Below are 21,828 nucleotides of genomic sequence, written 5' to 3'. Positions count from 1 at the left end.
GCTAAACTAAATGGTTTAGTTTTAGTTGTTTAGGAATTAAATTCCTTTAATTTATTTTCAACATTTGCTTGAAATTTCTTTTTCTTTTGTATCTTTTTAAAAGTAATGATTGAAGTTGTGATGATGGCCACTGCACCAGCTACACCAACGACTACTCCAACTGCAATTCTCCAAGCCTTTGAATCGTTGGATTCGCATCCATCATTTCTCTTTTCAATTAGTAATGGTGAGAAATCAGGATCGAGAATACACTCTTGACATTGAGGCAGATTGATACCAATCAATGCAATCGATTCCTGTTCATTGCTAATCGATTGAGTTAATGATAAGAGTTGTGTTTGTGAATAGGTTGGTCTACCATCTGAAAGTGCGACATCAATAAATCTACCATTAAATTGAATATTATCTTTGACGACTCTTAGATATTGAAGTGATGATAATGAATCATAGGACAACGATTCAATTTCCTTTTCTTTACAATCATATTCGATGGATTGATTATTAATGACTATGGTTCTAAATACTACTTGTAGTGTTGCAACATTTGAAGAGTATTGCCAATTCGTTATATTAATTGCCAATTTAATAGAGTTTGCATTTATGTGAAGTTGTTGGTCTCCAAATTCAATATCCCTGGCCACTGACGAGAATGATATAGTTGATAACACCTGAACCGATCTAAAGATGATACTATTCACGTCGATTGGGATTATATTTGGATTGGTTGTATTTAATTGATAATTGACAATAGTTGTTATATTATTGGTCTCTGCATTTACGCTCCAAGTATAATTTGATATAAATAATTCTTTTACAATTAAATTATTCAAATCCAATTCTTGAATTGATACAATTTCAAATTGAAAATCAATTCCATCAATATCAAATGATACTGTTGGATCTGTTGTATTTGGTTTTATAGTTGTATTTATAACTAAATTAAAATTAAAAAATAAATAAAAATGAATTAATATTTTGATATAATATATTTTTGTTTATATTTATATTTACATTTAGTAAAACAATTATCATCTGGATTATAAGTATCTTTACATTGACAAATACCATTATTGTCACAAGTACCATGATTATAACAATTGGATGTTAATCTTTGACATTGTTGTTGGGGTGTTTCGGATCCTCCAGATCCTGTTGTACTGCCACCACTACCACCACTATTATCACTACCACCTGGTCGACGAAGAAACAATATATTTTTAACAGATGTGTTAAATCCATCAACATGTAATTGGACAGATGATAATCCATATTGTGGTGGTTGATCTAATAGACAAGTGATTGATTGTTGTTGTGCAAGATCGACGGTACATGTTAAACTGTTATTGACCATGACAAACAACTTGGTTTGTCCATTTGGTCCGAAATCACCAATTAAATGGACCAACTTGGTATCTTCCGAGTCATAATAACCCGATGATATGACTGGATATGATTTTGAGCAATCATCATACCATGCAGTACTCTTGCAAATGCATTGGCCAGTGTCAGTACACATTCCGTTTCCATGACAATAGGATGTAGTTTGATCACAAATGTATTTGGCCGTCACGAAATAAGATTTAGTGAAAAAATCATCAGATACAATGATTTCAACTGGTGCATTGATCGGGTTGATTAAATTACAAATAATGGTAGATGTAGTGGCAGAGACTACTGGGCATTGAGTGAGAAGAGAGAATTGGTCTAAAACTGTGACGGTAAGTGTAGATGGTGTTGTTCCAAAATACCCATGCAACGTGATTGCATCTCCTTCATTGGCGGGAATAGGTGTAACTACTCGAATCATTGGATACGGTAACTCAATTTCGAAATTCTTGGTCTCTGATAAATAAGTGTTGGACATGTTGACTGTGTATGTGTGAGCTGCCGTAAGTTTCTTCGAAGGTTGCCATTCGTATGTATTGGGTAAGACAGTACCAAACAACAAGCATGGTTCATTGTCTAGAGTGACTGTATGAATCATGGTAGGATTATAATTTATCAACTCGATTGACAATACCAACCGAGGAGAAGATGCTCCAACCTGTTTTCTAAGACTGATTTCACCCATTTTAATTCCAGCTTCGATAACTGTGACGTTGGCAGTTGGTGCTCCAGAAAATGTTGCAAACTGCAATGTCATTTCAGTGCCTATGGTTGGAGGATTAGCAAATGTAGCTAAAAGAGAATGATTTGGAATCACACCGGTTAGATTATAGTTGGTAGTTTGTATATCCCCATGTCCCAAGTTTTGTCCAGTCAAGTTTGCTCTTCCCAAATTTGTAACAATTGGATTTTGATCAATTGAAACTAAATAATAGTAGAAGATAAAATTGATTTATGTTAATTAAAATTAAATAATTAAATAGTTAATTATTATTGAGTGGTTTATATTACATACCATTACAAACAAAATTGTTTGGAGGAGATAAAGAAGTAGAGATGGTTGTGAATGGTAAATATCTATAACACCAAAAACAATCTGGAATCGATTCTACGAGGGTGTCTTGAATCAGGAGGCTATGTTGGCAATAGTCTTGGTTGATAGGACCCATAAACTGAGTGTTATTAGAAAAACTGAGTATATCCATACCTGGGTGATTGGCAATAGTCGTACTATCTAATAAAGTAAATACATTATTATCAAGATATAATACTTTTACTGTGGCTGGGATCACTGGTATATTGTCAAGTAAACCTCCAATTACTTTTCTATAAATAATAATAAAAAAAAAAGTAGTACTTTAGTATATTGTTTTTGTTGTTGTTGTTTTGTTTAGATTACTCTACTACTTACATAGTATACAAAGAGGATGGAAAACTACCAGAAATAGGGAAATCGGTAATCACAACGTTAATTAGCTCCAATGAATACAGAATGGGATAAAGTACATTGGTAATTGGTGAGGGGGAATATGTTGATAATGGACCACTCAGCGTTAAATAATCTAATTTCTGGGGATACCCAATAAATAAATTACAGGTAGCATCTATATTTGCAGAACCACCACATTTACTTTAAATAAAGATAGTTAGTTAGCCTTGTTGGATTAAATCATAAATAGAGATATGTATTTGAACATACATATTTGATGTGCTGATTGGATCCCAAATATTGTAATAAACTGTTGTATCTGATTCTGGACTTAGTTCTATTTCTCTATATTAATATTATATTTGTGTATGTAAGTGTTAAATAGGTTCTCTTTTTGAATAATAGTATGTTTATATATAAAAGTACATACACTGATCTAATCATTGGAAATGATTTTGAAGTGAAATTGAGAATATGAGATCCCGAGGCGGTACAATTTGATGTAAATTTAAAACTGGCCAAGTTTGGGAAATAGACAGTGTCGTCAATGTAGATGAATTTAACGGGTGTTAGGATATTGTAGTATAGTACTGCAGAGTTGTTTAAAAAGCCTAGGGGAACTCTGATTGCCGAATCAGGTTCTAATCTGAGATTGACTAGAGAGAGCTTGGGAAAATTTGAAAAGTCGCTTGGTAGATACTGGATACTGGTATCTTGTAAAGTAAGGGAGGTTATAGACTTTAAAGTCTTGATATAGTCCATAATATGGATCGATGAGTTGGCAACTATAGTCGATGGTGCTACTCTTGTATTTAAAATATTAAATGTTGAAAGTTTGGACATATTCAATACAGTATTGGGGTCTGGAAGTCCCACATCTACAAATGGATTTGGTACATTTAATTGACTAGAAACAAAAACAACAAAAAAATAGATTAAAAAGAATGATTAAAAAGAAAGAAATTGATGAATGTTTTGTTGTTATGTTGTTTTACACTTACACTCTAGTGATATGATATGATCCATCAACAACTTCACATAAAAATAATGTTCCAGGGTCACAAAAAGATTGATTTTGAGGTATATTTAATCCATATTGTCTAATTAAAAATATTGCAGAGCTTACTAGATAGTTTGAGAAACAATAATAAAAAAAAGTTTGGTGAGTACATTTATGATTTGGTTGTCATGTTGTAATTGATTGAATACCTACATTCTTCTGCTGGTAAAATGTTTTGTGAAAATGTAAAACTGCAAAGGTGTAATGATACAAAAATGAATGTTAATAACACAAATCGATTTGTGATTATAACATTCATTTGTTTGTTGCTATATAAATAAATAAATTCTCTATCTCGATCTCTGATTGGGTGTGAATATGAATATGAACGAGAATGTATGAAACATCTGAATGTCTTTTTCTTCTTCTTCTTGAAGATCAAAAATAAAAATAAATAAAAAGATCAGAGAAGATATTTTTTTTTGCGTATGTTGGGCCCAATAAAATCTGGATAGGTTTTTCGATGAAAGATTTATTCCAATCTGGTACAATGATTTGATTAGATCTCATTTTTATATTTTATAGACTATATAATAAAATATAATAAATAAATTAGTAAATCAATTTATAAATATCAAGTTGAGTGATATTGTCAACAACATACATCGGTAGGTTTTAAATTATCATTTCTTTGCATGGTTGAGTTGTCTCGGAGAACATCACTTTTGATCCAAGGTGATATTTGGTCAACCTCTGGTGTCAATGATATCGTTTGTTTTATCGTTTGGTTGTTGCTATTTAATTGACCGTCGTCATCATCGTCATCCACTCTTTTATAAAATAATATATATGGTGTATCGCTGTGGAATCTTAATGGAATGTTGTAGAAAGAGTTGAAATCTGATAATTGTACATTGCTATCATTGAACAGACACCAATCTTGTTCTTTTGAATTTGATGGTTTGGCATAGGTGAAATAGTGTCCTGAATTAACACTTGATCCAGAATGAAATATAACTGCATATAATTGATATTCTACGTCTTTAATTATTATTTTCTTCTTCTTCTTCTTTTTCATTTCTTCTTCTTCTTTCATTTCTTCTTTTTCTTCCGTTTCTTTTTCTTCTTCTTCTTCTTCTATTTCTTGATTAAAATAATGTTTTGGTATAATTAATTTTTCTGAATATTCAACATTATTTAATAGCTTTGAAATTGATTTTGTTTGTTGGTTATAGTAGAAACGTTTAATTGCCAATATTAAATGTTTGGGAGGAGGATATTGCATTTGTACAGTCTTTTCAGCGTCTTGTAAAGAATCACATTTTGAACAATGATATTTTTCATTGCCATGTAATAATTCTTTTGAAAAGAAATAATCAATCAATGAACTGACCGATGTTGATTTGTTATTATTGTCATAACCACTAGTATTCTCTCCATAATGAGAAAATGAAAGAGATAATTCTAAAAAATCCTCCTTTTTCTTTGATATGGTTTTACAATGATTACATGTTACACTTTGTACCAAATGTCCACTAAATGTATCAGTTATTATTGTTGGAACTGTTTTCTTTTCTTCTTTATCTTTCTTTTCTTTTTCCTTTTCTTTTTCTTCTTCTTCTTTCTTTTCTTTCTTGTTTAAAGGATCTAATTGTTTTAATAATTCATCAATTTGTTCTAAAAGGAAACGACCAAATTCAAATGAATCTTGTTGTTCTCCAGACATGTACATTGGTGGTAGAGTTCGAAGGAATTGGGTTGGTGAGACTGCTTGTTTAATCGACATGAAGAGATACCCAAATAATAATTGTAATTGTCGAATGATTGGAGGTCTATTCATAATTTGTTTTATAGATGCTTCATTCCACTCTTGAAATTTATCCAATACTAATGATCCTCCAACTGTTGTATTGTTATTATTATTATTACTATCTTGTTGTTGTTGTTGATGTTGTCCAACAGTTGAATTGATAAAATATTTTCTAATGGGGACGGTCATGTAGAGAGATTGAATAAAAGAGTTCATATAACATGTGTTTCCAAGATTATTTAGTCCACCACGATCGGGTAATCCGGTACGACCAATCACTGTCTTTTCATAAAACACATTCTCCAATACACTCCAAGCATTCTCTTGTAACCTTTTCTTTGCTTCAAAAATCGATGGACGTGGAATATCTGAAGCTGACCTTACCAACATCTCAGCCAATGGAGTATATAATTCTGGAAACCCCATATGATGATCCATTAATATCATTGATAATTGTACAAAATTCTTTCTAATTGATGATATTTTTGAAATTGTTGTAATCATATTCTTTTTTTTTCTTTCATTATTATTATTATTATTGTTATTAATATTATTTTGATTAAAATATTGATTTGATTCTTTTAATGCCATTAATAATAATTGTTTTCTATCTTTTGTTTTTGTTATATTATGTACTAATGTTTGAAGTGAATGAGGTATTGCTTGTACATCATTACTATCATTATTATTATCAATGTCTTGATCTTGATCGATTAATTGTAATTTCTTTTGATCATTATAATGTTGTTGTTGTTTTTCCAATACATTTAAAAATTCAATCATTGATGGAAACATCCAAATCACCTGATGATATGCTTCAGGTGAACTTTGATATCCCAATAACATTTTCTCTACAATTGAAAATGCTCCAACCATTAAATCAACTAAAAACATTTGTTTTAAAACAATTGAACAACATTCAATTGTAATCAATGCCAATAATTTTACTTTTTTTGCTTTTATCAATCCGTTTAATGTTTCTAAAATCCAAGTTGCTAAAAATATAAAAATATAAAAATAAATAAATAAATAAATGATTGATTGATTGATTAGTTTAGTTGATTGAGGTATTGTTTGTATTATTAATATTATTAATTAATTACCATTAATAGGGGTCAAAGGGAATTTAAGTAGAGTTTGAATAGTTTGAAATAATTCAATGTCACTAACATTATCATTATTGACAATGAATGGAACAAATATTGGAATATATTCAATTGGTGATAGATTCAATATATTTGATAGTGAAGGTGAAATTGAATTAATAATCTCTAATTCTATGTCTTTTTGTTCTTCTTTTTGTTCTTGTTCTTGATTCTCTTTCTCTATCTCTATCTCTTTCTCTTTCTCTTTCTCTGTCTCTGTCTTTGGTTCTTGTTCTTTTTGTTTTTCAATTTCTCGTTGTTGTTGTTGTACAATTAATAAAGCATGTTCTTGACTATTTAATCTATTGAGCATAAAGGATAGGGTGTATTCCATTTTTGGTAGACTATAGTTATCCCATAGAATTGAGAGTATACCCAGATATGACGTCATGTATTCGTCATAGGTAGCAGGCTCTATTGACAGAGAAAGATTAGACAACCACTCTAAATACACCTTTATAAGAGGTGTCTGTATTCTCTCTCTCTCAAGGTTTACAAGAATTGGAACATATCTATTGATAGTAACTGCCATTTTTGCCAATTTAAACTATACAGATTAAATTATAGATTAAATTAATAAATAACTCTCTCTCTTTCTTTCTTTCTTTCTTTCTTTCTTTCACATTCACATGCATGCTACATACAAGTAATATATTTGATATAGAGTTTCGATGAATAGTAATGATAGCTTTGGCAGTCCCAGACACCATTTGAGCATCAAATCCTTGAAATGGGTTTAATGGATCAGTATACCTATTATTATTATTATTTGGTTGTACAACGACTAGACGACAGTCAATCACCAACATAAAGAGAAAATCAATGTAATCAGATACACCAACATGATTTGAACTAGTCTCTGCAAACAACATCTTTTTGTGAACAGTCTCTGATCTTTGTTGATTAAAGTAATTTGATATTTGAACCAATGTATCTATTGGAGAAGATGATGAACTATTCATAATTCTCTTTCTTTGATCGACCAATTGTCTAATAATACAAATACACCATTTAAAATTTTGTTTCTATAAATTACACATCTTTTATGTTAATAATCATCAAAATATCATTAGATATACATATATCCATATATACTAACCATTTCAATGTATTTATAAACTATATCTAATACTTCAATGATTGATTGGTCTGTTTGGAATGGTGTCCTATCAAACACAGCCTCAAAGAGTCGTCTCTTTATTTGGTCATCATGTTGTGATAGAATGATACCATTTATTAACTTGTCCATCTATCTCTCTTTCTATCTCTCTCTCCTCTCTCCTTACTATTATTATTATTATTAAAACTACAAAGAATAAGAAGACAATATTGATGAAAAAGAATGAATGAATGAATGAAGTTGAAGTATACTTTTAATAAATTTATTAAAAAATAATAGCTTGAGTGGGTGGTGAAGATCAGCCATTCATTCAATAGTTCAAAGAGAGAGAGAGATGATACATTTCTATATATTATCTGATTTGTATTTAGATGATACTAATCAAAGTGGAATAGTTGATGAAAGACTATTAAACTTGTCAAATCAAGATGGTGATAATATTGTGTTGGTTTTGGCTGGCAATATTGGAGTAATAAGAACAAAGGGTGACAATATCATTGATACTGAATCACCACTGTATAAATGGTTAGATGCAGTCATTAGAATCAAGAGTATCAATAGGATATACTATCTACCCGGTCCATTGGAATACTCATCTAAATACAAAGGTGCCACTGGCACTACTACGATTGGTGGTACTACATCTATGCAAACAATCAACAAAGCAATGCACCAATCACAATGGTTTACATCAAAGAAGTTGGTATGGATGCAAAACAAGACAATTGATGTCGGTAAATCTTTTAAATTGGTTGGGTGTACTATGTGGCCACAAATACCTTCGTCGTTTAAAGAACCCGTTGCATTCAAGGGATTCGATTATCGGTATATCTGTCCATCATCAGATGAACCATGTGGCCATTCCTATATGATGAGTAATCAAAAGGAATGGAGTAAAGATGATATTAAATGGATCAATGATACAGTCAAATCAATTGTTAATGAATCGTCGTCATCGTCACTATCTTTATCATTAACAAATAGTGATAGTGATAATGAGTGTAGTATAATAATGCTTACTCATTATTCTCCATCTATTGATACTTCTATATCCCCCGAACTACCTTATAAAAAGTATGTTTATTAAATTTATATATATATATATACATAACACAGATTTGTGAATATAATACTTATATACCTTTCTTTCTTATTTTCTAGGTCACTTTCAATTTGTAGTGATTTAAGATTTGATAGTTTTATGTCATATTATGGTGACTATATAAAGTATTGGTGCTATGGGCATACTGGAGCTAATCCATCTCACAACCTAGTTAACGATCAAGTACACCTAGTCTCAAATCAACAATTCGACGGATCAGCTTTCAATGGCAACACCAATAGTACTAGTCATTCTCCAATCAATACTTTTAGTTTAAACAAACCTTTTTTCTCTATACCAGGTCATTTGGAAAAATTAAATGATCAGCAAGGACAAGAAAAAGAAACAACAAATGATAATAATATTAATAATGGATTTAAATTACCAACACTACCAGCTTCAAAAACAACAACTTCAACAACAAATCAATTTAAACTACCTGTTGTCGATAATCAAGATAAATTAAAGAATAATAATAATAATAATAATGGAAATCAAGTATTGGATTCAATTTCAGATTTATTAAGTAAACCAATGAGTGAAGAAGAAAGAACAAAACAATTAACAATGCTCATGATGAAAGGTAATCAAAATGACAATGACGATTTAAATAATAATAGTAATAGTAAATTCTTTGGAAAATCATCGGCACCCAAAAATATAGAATTAAATAACAAAAAGGATAATAATAATAATCATCAACCAAAAGTATTTACAGCTGAAATGTTTGAAAATGATTTTGCAGATGATGATGAGAGTGACGATATATTTTCAACAACACCTAAAAGATCAATTGATGAAACTACAACTACCCCAACCACAACAACAAATATTAATATTGATAATAATAATAAGGAAGAAAAGAAAAAGAAAAAGTTTAAATTTTAAAAAAAAAAAAATCAATCTAATCCAATCCAATCCAATTGAATAATATAATATATATATATTTTTGTTGTTGTTTACAAAGGAAGGAAAAAAGATTTTATTTTTGATTTTATTTTTGATTTGTGATTTGTGGTTTTTAAATTTATCTACCAACTCTGCACAATTCAACATCAAAGACGAGGGTGGCGTGTGGGGGGATATCTGGCTTGGCACCTTGAGCACCATAACCGAGGTGGGATGGGATGGTAAGTCTACGCTTGCCTCCGACCTTCATACCGGCAACACCGAGATCCCAACCCTTGATGACTTCACCAAGACCCAAAGAGAAGTCAAAAGTTCTCTTGAGCGATGAGTCAAAGGTCTTACCGTTGGTCAACTTGCCAATGTACTTGACGGCAACAGTCTTGCCACGGGTGGCTTCTGGGCCAGAACCGACGATCATGTCTTGGACAATGAGACCGTTTGGATTCTTGACAATCTTTGGTTGTTCGTTCTTGGTTGGGGTGGCAGCTTTGGCTGGAGCAGCAGCAGCTTCCTTCTTGGCTGGGGAGGCAGTTGGCTTGGCTGGAGCAGCAGCTGGCTTGGCAACTGGAGCAGCTTGTTCAGCCTTGGTCTTCTTGATTGGTTGTTCGGCGGCGGCGGTAGCATTCTTACGCTTCAATTGCTTGGCAGCTTCTTCAGCGACGAGTTGCTTGAACAATTCTTCGTCGATTTCTTCGTCGTCTTCCAACTCCTCATCTTCGTCTTCGTCGTCATCGCTACCCTCGAGACCTTCAAGACCCTCTTCGTCTTCATCTTCCATATCGTCTTCGTCGTCTTCATTGGCGTCCATTTGCGAGACAAAGAAACCAGTGACGTGGATTGGTTGGCCAGAACCCAATACTTGGAATGAAACCTCCTTGCCCTCTTCGAAAATAAGGTCCAAGGACGAGTGTTCGTTCTTGCCCAACACCAATGAACACAAACTGTATTCTTGACCGTCGTACTTGACGACGAGGATGTTACGCTCGGTTCCCTTGGCAGCGGCAGCCAAACAGGCACCAGTTACATGAGTATCATATGGTGGTGTGAACTTGACAGCTTCCTTTTTAATTTCCAATCCTACATATCATAACACATATTCATTAGTTTACTCTTACTATTGTTGTTTACTATAACTATATGCTGTGTCTCTCTATTTCTTTACATACCCCAAAACATTTTATAAGTATATTATTTAATAGATATAAATGGAACTAACAAAAAAGAATAAGTCAACAAATAGATCTTAAAGGTGAGAGAGGAGGAGAGGCGACCCGCAGCAGTCTTTCTCGTTTTTTTTAAATTTATTTTTTTATTTAAATATTTTTGACAAAAAAGGAGGGAGGGGTTAAAGTATACAGAATTCGGAAGTTAGAGTTATTTCTTTAATCTAATTAATTAATCTTCTTTCTTTCAAAAATGAGTAACAAAAAGAAGAAGAATAATAGCAATAGTATAATCAATGATATTCAACTTGGTTTGGATGAAGATGAGGATGAAATAGAGGATGATGATGATTATGACACAGCAGATAGAGGAGGAGGTACAACTACTAGAAATACTACACTTTCTGCTGCGATTAATTGGATTGATAATGAATTTCCTGACCAATTATTAATACAACAATATGAAAAGGGTAGAGTAGGTGGAGAAGGATTAGGAGGATTAGGAGGATTAGGTAATAATAAGAGTCAATTTAAAACACCTACAACAACACCAAAATCAAGGTCAACAACCGTTACACCTAAAGCTCCAATAATTCATGGTACCTCGACCACCACTACTACAAATTCAATTAGGAAACCAACAACATTATCATCGTCGTCTTTGTTGTTGTCGTCGTCGACATTAAAGAGTGGTGTTAGTAGTAGTAGTATTTCTTCATCTATTAAATCTGAACAAATTATAAAGAATACACCTCCATCTTTTCAAAATGATAATAATCGTAATGGTAATAGTGGTAATAGTAATAGTAGACCAACATTGGCAGTTATTTATAACAAATTGAAATTAGGTATTGCTTATTACGATCATATGACATCAACCTTGTCAATGAGTGAAAGTTGGGAAGACGATTCTTTTAATTGTTTAACTATTTGTAAGTGAGAAGAGAGAGAACATAGATAAATTTAATCTACTTTACTAAACCCTCTTTTCTTTTATTTTTTAAAAAGTAAAACAACAAATTAAACCAAAGATGATTATTGTACCTTCAAGAATGCCACAAAAGTTTATTGATCAAATCAATTTAAATGAAACACCTGAATATGAAAGTGTTATCTATACAGCCAAACAATCTGATTTTGATTATGATCTTGGAAAGACTAGATTGTTTAATCTAAAGTTACCATGTCAAGATGATTTCCATGCAAAATCTCACTACCTTGAAACTCAAGTTGATTTTGAGTGTCAGGAAATGGTTAGTCTTGTCATTTTATAAAACACAATTGAATATTAAAAACATTGTTCTCCTTTACTATTAACATTTACTTTATATATATATTTAGATTAAAGCAACAAGTGGATTATTATCTTATTTATCTAAATTTTTGGCATTGGACGAATTTGAAACATTAGAGAATTTACAAATCAATGAAATTCAACATATTTCTTTGTTTGTTATCAAATCATATATATTATTATTTAATATTTTATATTTATTAACTTTTTACTTTCCTAATGTTTTAATATAGAGATCAATATTTACATATGGATATAAATTCATTATATTCATTACAAATATTTTCAAATGAACAACATCCAAGTTGTTATTCATTTGGAAATTCAAAAGAAGGTTTAAGTTTATTTGGGATATTAAACAAAACAAAATCAAAAATTGGTAAAAGAATGTTAAAGTATGTTACATCAATACATTTATATGTGATCATTTATATTATATTTACTTTTTTTTATTTTATTTAGATCATGGTTTATGAGACCATCAAGACAAAGAACTATTATTGAAGATAGATTAGATGTAATAGAGTGGTTATTGGATCAATCACAATCTACAATCATTCAAGAACTATTAGTTTCAATTGGAAATATTAGAGATTTACATATGATATTGAATAGATTATCACTTTCTCAATCACCTTGTAATGATTTAATTTCAATCTATAATGTATGTTTAAAAATAATTATGTCTATCAGACTATAACTTTTCTCATATTTGTTCAAATTATCAACTATCTTTTCTAGACTCTTTACAATTATTTTCAAATTATAACAATAATTGAAAATTCACCTGATACACCCAATTTGATTAAAGGAACACATATAGCATTGGATTCAATTAAAGATTTGTTTGAACATTTTGAAAATACATTTTCATTGGAACATATATTAAAATTCCGTCAACTTTATATTAGAGATGGATTTGATCAACAATTGGATAAATTAAGAGAAGTTTTTAATTCAATGAGTTCAATTTTGGTTTGTACAATCCAATCAACTATAAATAGAAGAAATTGAATTGTATTGCTAACCTTCTTCTTTTTTTGTTTTTTAGACAAATACAGGAGAAATAGAAAAAACCAAATTTTCAAGAATAACATGGATAGAATCATTTCATTTTGTTTATTATCCACAATTGGGATGTTTAATATGTATCCCTATTTCTCATACAGTACCAATTCAAACTCAAAAAAATATTAAAGGTTTAAAATTTTTGGTATGTCAGACAATGAAAGGAGATTCAAAGTTTTCTATATAAATATATATATATTTACTTACTTTTTCTATTTAGTTTCAAACATCACAATATATTTATTTTCAAAATGAAAAAACAAAAGAATTGGATGAATATTTTGGTGATATTCATCATGATATTATTGACATTCAATCAAGGATTGAAAGATCAATCGTTGACAAGGTACTCGAAAATGTTTCACAATTGGTAGCAATTTGTAACTATTGTTCCCAACTCGATTGTTTTATTTCACTTGCTCTGGCCTCCAAAGAGTTGAATTTTGTCAAACCAACAATCAACAATGAACATCGAATCAATATTGTAAATGGAAGACATCCTCTTCAAGAAATTTGTGTTCAAACTTTTATTCCAAATGATACTAAAATTAATACAATAGATAATATTGATAATAATATTAATAATAATAATAATGGTAATTATAAATATATATACATTTCAACGAAAATTCATGTTCTAATATTTATCTTTATATTTATTTAGAGAAAAAACAATTTCTATTTATTACAGGACCAAATCAAAGTGGTAAATCAATTTATTTAAAACAAGTTGCAATCATTGTATTTTTAACTCATTTGGGGTGTTTTGTTCCTGCAAGCTCTGCTGATATTTGTTTGTGTGATAGAATATTTACAAGAGTATCATCAAGAGAAAGTTGTATGGTATCAGAGTCATCATTCATGATTGATTGTAAACAAATATCACAAATGACTAGATTTTCAACTTCAAACTCTTTATTAATTATTGATGGTAAAAAATAGTAATAGAGTAAACTAAAAACACATTCAGATTTTATTAACATTTTAATTTTTATTTAATTTTCTTTAGAATTTGGAAAAGGAACCAATCCAAAAGATGGAATTTCAATATTATATTCATTGATTGAATTTTTATTATTTAAAGATAATGCACCAATTACACTAATGTGTACTCACTTTTATGAATTGTTTGATTTGTTTACTCCTGAAATGAACAATCAAATATTATTTAATTCAATGGAATTTATTATTGATGATAGTAATAGTCTTGGATTAGATATTTCAAATTATATTCCTCTTTACAAGTATGAAAATATATATATTCACACCATTCAGTATTGCATTCTTTTTTTTACTTAAATATTTTATTTTTTATTTTCTAGATTGATTAATAAAAAATCAACTCAAAGTTTTGGTTTAACATGTGCAATGAATGCAGGAGTTTCAAAGGATATATTAATACGTACAATGGAAATTATCAAACATCAAATGAAATTTAAAACCATCAATTGCAACTATTTTGAACCGTTACCAACCACCGAAAAAGAATCCAATCGTATACAATTTTACAATCAATTGTTGGATTCATTTTCACATATCGAAGATAATTTACAATCTATTACTCCATCACTTGAAAATCTTTTAAATCTAATTAAATCAAGAAATGATATTGAAAATGATAAAGACACCAGAGAGGAATAAAAACAATAAATAAATCATTCATTTATAATGCCGTAAATTTTAATTTTAATTTATTTTGTAATATATATTTCTTTAAACAATAAAAAGAAAGAGGAAGAAGAGGGAAGAAGAATTTTTAAAGTTGTGTAATTATATTACATGTGAGTACCTCCATTGGCAGAGGAACTGGTTCTAACCATCCAATTCCAATTTTGCATACAATAAGAGATAAAGTTAACTGCCAAGAATGGAATAAATGCAATTACTGTGAAAACAATGTCAGAATCCATAACAATTCTTCTATTTAATCTTTCTCTTGATTCTTCATCGTCACTTGTCTACAAATAAAAAACAATTAATTAATAAAACTGTATCTACCTACTCTACTCATTTTGATTGTGATATAACATACTGGACTAATAGAGAATGATAATAATTGATCATGAGCTTCTGCTTGAATATTTAAATCTGGTTTTGACATGGCATTGTAACTCTTTTTAAGAATACTCCATCCAGTCAATGGATTCTTTCCAAGTCTGAATAAATGGAACAACACTAAAATTTGGAATGATAAACCCCAAACAAACCATACCCATAAATTATCTAAATAATAATAGTAAATAAAGAAAGATTATTAATAATCAATAATCATTCCTTCTTATTTCTTCCTTTTTCTTTTCATACTTGGATCATTTGAAGCATAAACTAAATCCTTATCCAATTGTAAAGCAAGGATTGAAAGAACCCATTGAGCAATGATATCAATGATGAGTACCCATTGTGGAACACGAGTTGAATAGAAATGAAGGAAGAAACCAATAGATGTACCAGTGAGGACTTGACCAACAGTATGGAAACCCAAGATGGTACGTTCAAAACAAACGCAAGCCATCAACAAGACACCTGCAACTCTAGCAAAGAGTGGATAAAATGGTGCAGAATCAATTAAAAAGGCACCTAAAATACCTCCTGCCATGGCATCACCAGATGGCACTAAGAAATTGAAAATAGAAATAGAAAAGATATATATATGTTAATCAAACTACTAGAATAAAAAGTTTGAATGAAATCTCATTCATTTCAATGTTTGTGTTGATTGATACATACTACCATAATAACTACCAACATGAACACCATTACATTCACATGGACGACGTTGACGAAAGATTGCATAGAGACCAACACCAAGTACCAATGGATAGGCAGCACGATGAAGCATGTGTACGATGGTGATACGCATCGATACATACTTGTTCTTGAGTGCTGGATAGACCGATGGAGAGGCACCGACCAAAAACATTGCTGGTAGAATCAACAACAAGCTGGTGACAGTGTAGGCAACGGTACGTGGATTGACAAACTGCATGATAAAGTTTGCCATCAATGGTAGTACATTCTCATTGTTCATCATACACTTGTTGAAAAAGTTGTCTCCATTTACATTGGTACAATTGACTGTATTCATAGCTGATACTTGTGATACAGCCAATAAACTGATTAAAAGAAGTAATAGTATTACACTTTTCATCATCATCATCGCGAGGAGGTGTTTCTAGCTAAACTAACTAAATCTCTTGATGATTCTATAATATTATAGAATATATAAATAACTTTAAAGTTAAAGAAGGGTGGTGGTAATTAAGGGTGATTGATTAAAACTGACTTTTATAAACACATAGTGTGCTTAAAATTGAGGTGAGGAGGGTGGATCGATTGATTGCTCGTCTCTGAGACTGAGAATTTTCAATCGAGCTTTTTTTTCCAACCGTCGCTTCCTTCTTTGCCCTGTCTCGAGAAATTTAAATATTCCATTTTTCGAAAGTTGGGAACACTGTGGAATTCTGTAGAATCAAAGTCGATTGTAAAATATCGTATTAAATTGTTTAAAGGTTTAGGTTTATTTTTGTTTTTTGTTTTTGGTTGTTGGAAATATTAATATTATTTACAAAATAAATTGAATAAATAAAAACAATCTCAATTATAGATATATTCATTCATTCATTAATTGAAGATCATCGTACTTAATCGCTGGCGAGTGTAAGGTGAGTGGATAAGGTATGTATGTGTTTGTTTGATTGGTTGGTTGACTGGCTCGACTCAAACAGTTGGTTGATAGGGAGAGGTGGAATTATTATTATTGTTATTGTTATTGTTGTTAGTATTATTGTTTTGATTACTCCAGTTATTGTTGAAAGGTGGTACTTTGAGAGTTTGAGCAAGTCTGCTAATCTTTGCCAACAATTCTTGCTTGTTGGCTTCATCGTTTACTGGGAAGCCGTCATTTCCTCCTCCTCCTACACCGCTACCACTGTTGAATTGATCGGGGAAACCTCCTCCTACACCTACACCTACTCCTACTCCTCCTCCTACACTAGGTAATGCTGCACCACCTCCTATTGTGTTTCGGTTCATGTTCAAATTGGAGTTATTGTTACCTCCCATCATATTGTTCATGGACAAACTATTCATCATTGAGTTGGCACCACTACCACCGGCATTGAAATTTGAGTTGTTGTTCATCATGTTCATATTCATGTTATTGTTTGATGCTCCGAATTGGCTCATATCACCTCCTCCCATGAATCCACCTGCTCCTCCAAATCCGACACCATTGCTCATCATATTCAACATACCACCAGCATTACCCATCATGGCTCCTCCAGAATTCATACCTAAACCACCATTATTCATATTGTTGTAATTGTTGTTATAGTTTTGGTTCATATTGTTATTGTTGTAGTTGTTGTTGTTCATGTTATTGTTATTGTATCCACTATTAAATCCACCAGATCCAAAGTTGTTTTGGTTAAAGTTTTGATTATTGTTGAAATTTTGGTTACTATTATTATTATTATTATTATTGTTGTTATTATATCCTAATAAAAAAAAAATGGTTAGTTTGTTAAATAAAAAATTGTATTTACTATATATATGTATACTTACTGTCATCTCCACCACCTCTTCTTGAATTATTTTTATATTCTTGGTTACGATCTGATTGATAATTATTTCTCATTGGTCCACTTCCACCTCTATTATTATTATTGTTGTTATTATTATTGTTATTATTGTTATTGTTGTTGTTATTGTTACGACCTCCACCACGACCACCTCTATGTTCCTTTATCATTCCATCAGATGCATCAATAATGGTTGGAGTTTCCTTTGGTGCCCAACTACCAAGATCAAGAGATTGGCCTGCTAATTCTTGTCCATGTGCTTCCTTCATTGCCTTGTCACATGCTCTAGTATCATAAAACTCAACCAATCTAAAAATAATAAATAATAAAATAAATCAAATTAAATTAATATTTTGATTTGATATTTGTTTTGTTTTTGTTTTTTTTTACTTACAGTTGTCCATTCTTGTATTCAGTTACATCCTTTAAATCACCATAGGTACTAAAGAAAGTTCTCAACTCATTCATAGGAATAGTATTATTCTTTACTAAAATATAACCTGAAAATGCACTCTCATCACTTTGATTCTTTGGAATTGAAAAATGAACATCAATCTAGAAAAAGAAATAAAAAAGAAAAGAAAATTAATCATTTGTATAAAATATTATTAACAATAATATTATATAAATTGTTATGATATACTTACGGATCTACCTTGTAAAATAATACCTTGGACATCATTTTTGGCTGCCTCTGCTTCTCTAATATCATACTAATAAAATAAATAAATAAATAAATATTTTGATTCCTTTCTTTCTTTTGTTTAAAAGTATTTTGTTTTGTTTGTAACTTACAAAAGTAATAAAAGAAATACCTCTATTCTCAATGGCAGAGAATTTCTTTCTGATTTCACCGTATTTGGAAAACATGGCAACAATTTCATCTTCCTTTACATTGTAGGCAATGTTTCTAACAAACAAGGTACGACCTGGTTTTTCTTTTTCTCCTACTACTTTACCTGTTGTGATTATTTAAAAAAAGAGAGAGAGAGAAAGATCAAAGGTTGTTTTATGTTTAAATCAATTCATGAATTTTTGGATAGAAATATTAAAATCATGTGATAAATAAATATATATAGAGGTAATTAATTAAATGGTTAGTTGATCAACTTCAAATCAAATCAAAATCACATGACAGATGGACAAAAGGGTGTTTAAAAAAAAAAGGTAGGGTATTTGTTGCGTTGGATCATATATCCTCATTATCATCCTAATGTGTGGGGGCTTGTTGTTGACAAGTGGTAGGGCACACTCGCTTGCTCGCTCGCACAACATTGCAATAATATTGAATAGAAATAGAGAATAGAAAAGAAAGAAAGAAATAAAGAAAAAAAAAAAAATAGATCAGATGATTTTTGAAATTAGTATTACATACCATTTGCATCTTTGTACAATACTGGTCCTTCAACTTTTGGTCCTCCATTATTGTTATTATTATTACGTCTATTATTATTGTTGTTACTATTATTATTATTATTCATATTATTATTCATGTTATTATTCATATTATTATTCATATTGTTGTTCATGTTATTATTCATGTTATTGTTCATGTTGTTAAAGTTTCCTAGACCTAATCCTACTGCTGCTCCTCCCATCATGCCGCTGCCTACGCCGCCATTCAAATTACTATTCATTTGATTCATGTTCATGTTCATGTTATAATTACCCATCATATTGGTATTGGCGTTGGAGGAATATCCTCCCATGCCTCCTCCTCCTCCGATGCCGCCATTCAAATTACTATTCATATTGTTGCTGTTGGGCATCATCATTGAACTTAAACTATTCATACCTCCTCCACCTTGTAAAAAGTTATTGTTATTGTTGTTTGGACTGTTGTTGACATTATTAGTATTGTTATTGTTTGGACTATTTGATAATGTATTATTATTATTAATAGGACTATTAAGATTATTATTATTTGGACTGTTATTATTATTATTATTATTATTCATCATCTTATTATAAACGAAATGATTCTCAAAGACTGAGATAGATATTTAATTAAATGTAAATGTAGTAGTAGAAGTGTATAAAGTCTTTTCTTATCTTAATGTGAAATCGTAGTAGTAGTAAAGATATAGATAGATGTTTGTTCTTCTTCTTTCTTCTAAGGACTGTGGACAAACAAAACAACTAAACTAACTAACTAAACTAACTAAAGTATTTCTTTCTTTCTTTCTTTCTTTCTTTCTTTTTTCACGCTAAAGTAAATTATAATTGAAATGGATTTACAACAGCTGACATATTTTGTGTGAGCAGTTTTCTTTCTCCAACCCAAAAAAAAAAAAATTCAAAAAAATTAAATAAAAAACCGAAGAGAACATGATACTTCTTTACTCTCCGGAGTGGATTGATGGGATGGGTATGTTGGGGGTTACTAATAATAATAATAACGACAAACTTAATCTCAATCTTCACGACACGGAATAAATAACAATTTTAAATATATTTTTATATTCTATAGAATAATAATAATAGAATAGAAAATAAAAGTAATGTAATATTAAATGGATGGATAGATGGATGGGTGGTCTCCAATTATTTTAATCCTGTAGGCGGGGCAGTCTCAAAGATATTTATTATTGTATTTATAATAAACAATGAAATCGATTGTCGCGTGGCATTAAATTATGCGTGCATGTATCACGACGATGATTAATCAGAACCCCCTAACCGACAAGTAAGAATCCTACATAAGGTATCTCAACGCCAGAGAGAGAGAATATTATTTATTTTCCAAAGACCTATCATCTGACTGGAGCAAATTCATATAAATTTTAAACTTATTAGTGTGGCAGAGCGGTTTGGTGTATAAAATAGTTTGGTGTCCAAATTAGCTGAAAAAATGGGCTCATACCCATTTTAATAGAGGTTGGCCACCCATTCTCTTCAAACAATTTTTTTTCAAACAATTTTGAACACAATTTTTTCAACCTAACCAACTCACTCCTCTCAGCAGAGGTGATTAAAACTTCATTCTCATACATCATACTTTCAAATATATCTATTTATTATCTATACTATTAAAAAGTAAGTAAAACAAAAAAAAAAAAAGAATAGAATAATAATAATAATTGGATAAGATTAAGAGACTATATATTGTTGTCTTCAACAACATATAAGTCATGAGGAAAGGTTGAAGTTGTGACTTTGTTGCAAGATAAAATTAAATAATAATGGGATTGTTAAGATGAATGAATGAATGACTAACGACCAACCACCATTCTTTTATTAGTGAGAAGAACATTAGCCGGTCCAGCATCCTCCACCTCAACCTACTCCCCAAAGGTATGTACACATATTATAAAATGATTTATCAATCATTTAGATTCTGTGTGAATATGAATATTAATAATATTAATCATTTTTATAATGAAAATAGCTTGACCCAGGAAAAGCTGCCCCATCAGGTAACTCTGGTGAAGGTTACAGACGTCCAGGTACCGCTGCTTCTGGTCCACAATCTGCCACTGCTCCATACGTCCCAACCACCGACATTGGCAAGCAAGCTCCATGTAAGTAACACACAATCAAATTGTAATATATATGTAATACTTTATCAGTTACTAATTAATGAATTACTTTTATTACCATTATTTGTAGCTGGTCAAACCTCAGACTCTTTCCGTAGATTCAACAGCGCTTCTGGTCCACAATCCTCACAAGCTGCATACACCCCAACCAACGACCCAGGTGTCAGCTCCTCAGTCTCTGGTGGAGGTGGTAACGACTACTTCTCTCACCACAATGACCAAAACTAAATTATTATAAATATATGTTATATTATGTCTTAATACAATCAAAACCCAAAATAAA

At 30.7% G+C, this 21,828-nt stretch overlaps 8 protein-coding genes across 8 annotated transcripts; 3 read left to right on the top strand and 5 right to left on the bottom strand.

Moving 5' to 3' along the window:
• Positions 1 to 29: 29 nt before the first annotated feature.
• Positions 30 to 4,134, bottom strand: DFA_10660 (tenascin; the record flags this gene model as incomplete). Its single annotated transcript, XM_004351251.1, has 10 exons — positions 30 to 934; positions 1,012 to 2,310; positions 2,402 to 2,463; positions 2,594 to 2,616; positions 2,637 to 2,712; positions 2,798 to 3,016; positions 3,086 to 3,160; positions 3,246 to 3,722; positions 3,817 to 3,940; positions 4,029 to 4,134. The coding sequence occupies 10 exons, from the start codon at positions 4,132 to 4,134 to the stop codon at positions 30 to 32; spliced, it is 3,366 nt and encodes a 1,121-aa protein (XP_004351303.1).
• Positions 4,135 to 4,374: 240 nt separating this feature from the next.
• Positions 4,375 to 8,019, bottom strand: DFA_10659 (peptidase C19 family protein; the record flags this gene model as incomplete). Its single annotated transcript, XM_004351250.1, has 5 exons — positions 4,375 to 4,401; positions 4,480 to 6,620; positions 6,729 to 7,317; positions 7,415 to 7,795; positions 7,870 to 8,019. The coding sequence occupies 5 exons, from the start codon at positions 8,017 to 8,019 to the stop codon at positions 4,375 to 4,377; spliced, it is 3,288 nt and encodes a 1,095-aa protein (XP_004351302.1).
• Positions 8,020 to 8,224: 205 nt separating this feature from the next.
• DFA_10658 (uncharacterized protein) lies at positions 8,225 to 9,880 on the top strand (the record flags this gene model as incomplete). Its single annotated transcript, XM_004351249.1, has 2 exons — positions 8,225 to 8,964; positions 9,052 to 9,880. The coding sequence occupies 2 exons, from the start codon at positions 8,225 to 8,227 to the stop codon at positions 9,878 to 9,880; spliced, it is 1,569 nt and encodes a 522-aa protein (XP_004351301.1).
• Positions 9,881 to 10,019: 139 nt separating this feature from the next.
• DFA_10657 (FKBP-type peptidylprolyl cis-trans isomerase) lies at positions 10,020 to 11,077 on the bottom strand (the record flags this gene model as incomplete). The annotated part of the gene is made up of 2 exons (XM_004351248.1): positions 10,020 to 10,978; positions 11,068 to 11,077. 2 exons carry the CDS (start codon positions 11,075 to 11,077, stop codon positions 10,020 to 10,022), a joined length of 969 nt encoding a protein of 322 aa, XP_004351300.1.
• Positions 11,078 to 11,317: 240 nt separating this feature from the next.
• On the top strand, positions 11,318 to 15,067 carry msh5 (mutS like protein; the record flags this gene model as incomplete). The annotated part of the gene is made up of 11 exons (XM_004351247.1): positions 11,318 to 11,996; positions 12,073 to 12,293; positions 12,406 to 12,512; positions 12,592 to 12,753; positions 12,821 to 13,022; positions 13,100 to 13,333; positions 13,410 to 13,571; positions 13,647 to 14,022; positions 14,091 to 14,357; positions 14,436 to 14,670; positions 14,749 to 15,067. The coding sequence occupies 11 exons, from the start codon at positions 11,318 to 11,320 to the stop codon at positions 15,065 to 15,067; spliced, it is 2,964 nt and encodes a 987-aa protein (XP_004351299.1).
• A 134-nt stretch (positions 15,068 to 15,201) lies between these two features.
• DFA_10655 (phosphoesterase) lies at positions 15,202 to 16,574 on the bottom strand (the record flags this gene model as incomplete). The annotated part of the gene is made up of 4 exons (XM_004351246.1): positions 15,202 to 15,384; positions 15,429 to 15,649; positions 15,731 to 16,039; positions 16,154 to 16,574. The coding sequence occupies 4 exons, from the start codon at positions 16,572 to 16,574 to the stop codon at positions 15,202 to 15,204; spliced, it is 1,134 nt and encodes a 377-aa protein (XP_004351298.1).
• Positions 16,575 to 17,143: 569 nt separating this feature from the next.
• On the bottom strand, positions 17,144 to 20,256 carry DFA_10654 (uncharacterized protein; the record flags this gene model as incomplete). Its single annotated transcript, XM_004351245.1, has 8 exons — positions 17,144 to 17,922; positions 17,990 to 18,315; positions 18,401 to 18,561; positions 18,654 to 18,719; positions 18,802 to 18,965; positions 19,382 to 19,967; positions 20,160 to 20,213; positions 20,245 to 20,256. The coding sequence occupies 8 exons, from the start codon at positions 20,254 to 20,256 to the stop codon at positions 17,144 to 17,146; spliced, it is 2,148 nt and encodes a 715-aa protein (XP_004351297.1).
• A 109-nt stretch (positions 20,257 to 20,365) lies between these two features.
• On the top strand, positions 20,366 to 21,773 carry DFA_10653 (uncharacterized protein; the record flags this gene model as incomplete). The annotated part of the gene is made up of 5 exons (XM_004351244.1): positions 20,366 to 20,374; positions 20,477 to 20,648; positions 21,248 to 21,300; positions 21,395 to 21,527; positions 21,616 to 21,773. The coding sequence occupies 5 exons, from the start codon at positions 20,366 to 20,368 to the stop codon at positions 21,771 to 21,773; spliced, it is 525 nt and encodes a 174-aa protein (XP_004351296.1).
• Positions 21,774 to 21,828: the final 55 nt, after the last annotated feature.

Source organism: Cavenderia fasciculata (genome assembly GCF_000203815.1).
Source record: "Cavenderia fasciculata unplaced genomic scaffold Scf_EUAJFUG01CK1KI-5, whole genome shotgun sequence".
NCBI lineage: Eukaryota > Evosea > Eumycetozoa > Acytosteliales > Cavenderiaceae > Cavenderia > Cavenderia fasciculata.
The sequence above is the reverse complement of the archived record's forward strand: the minus strand, read 5'-3'. Positions and strand labels throughout refer to the sequence as shown.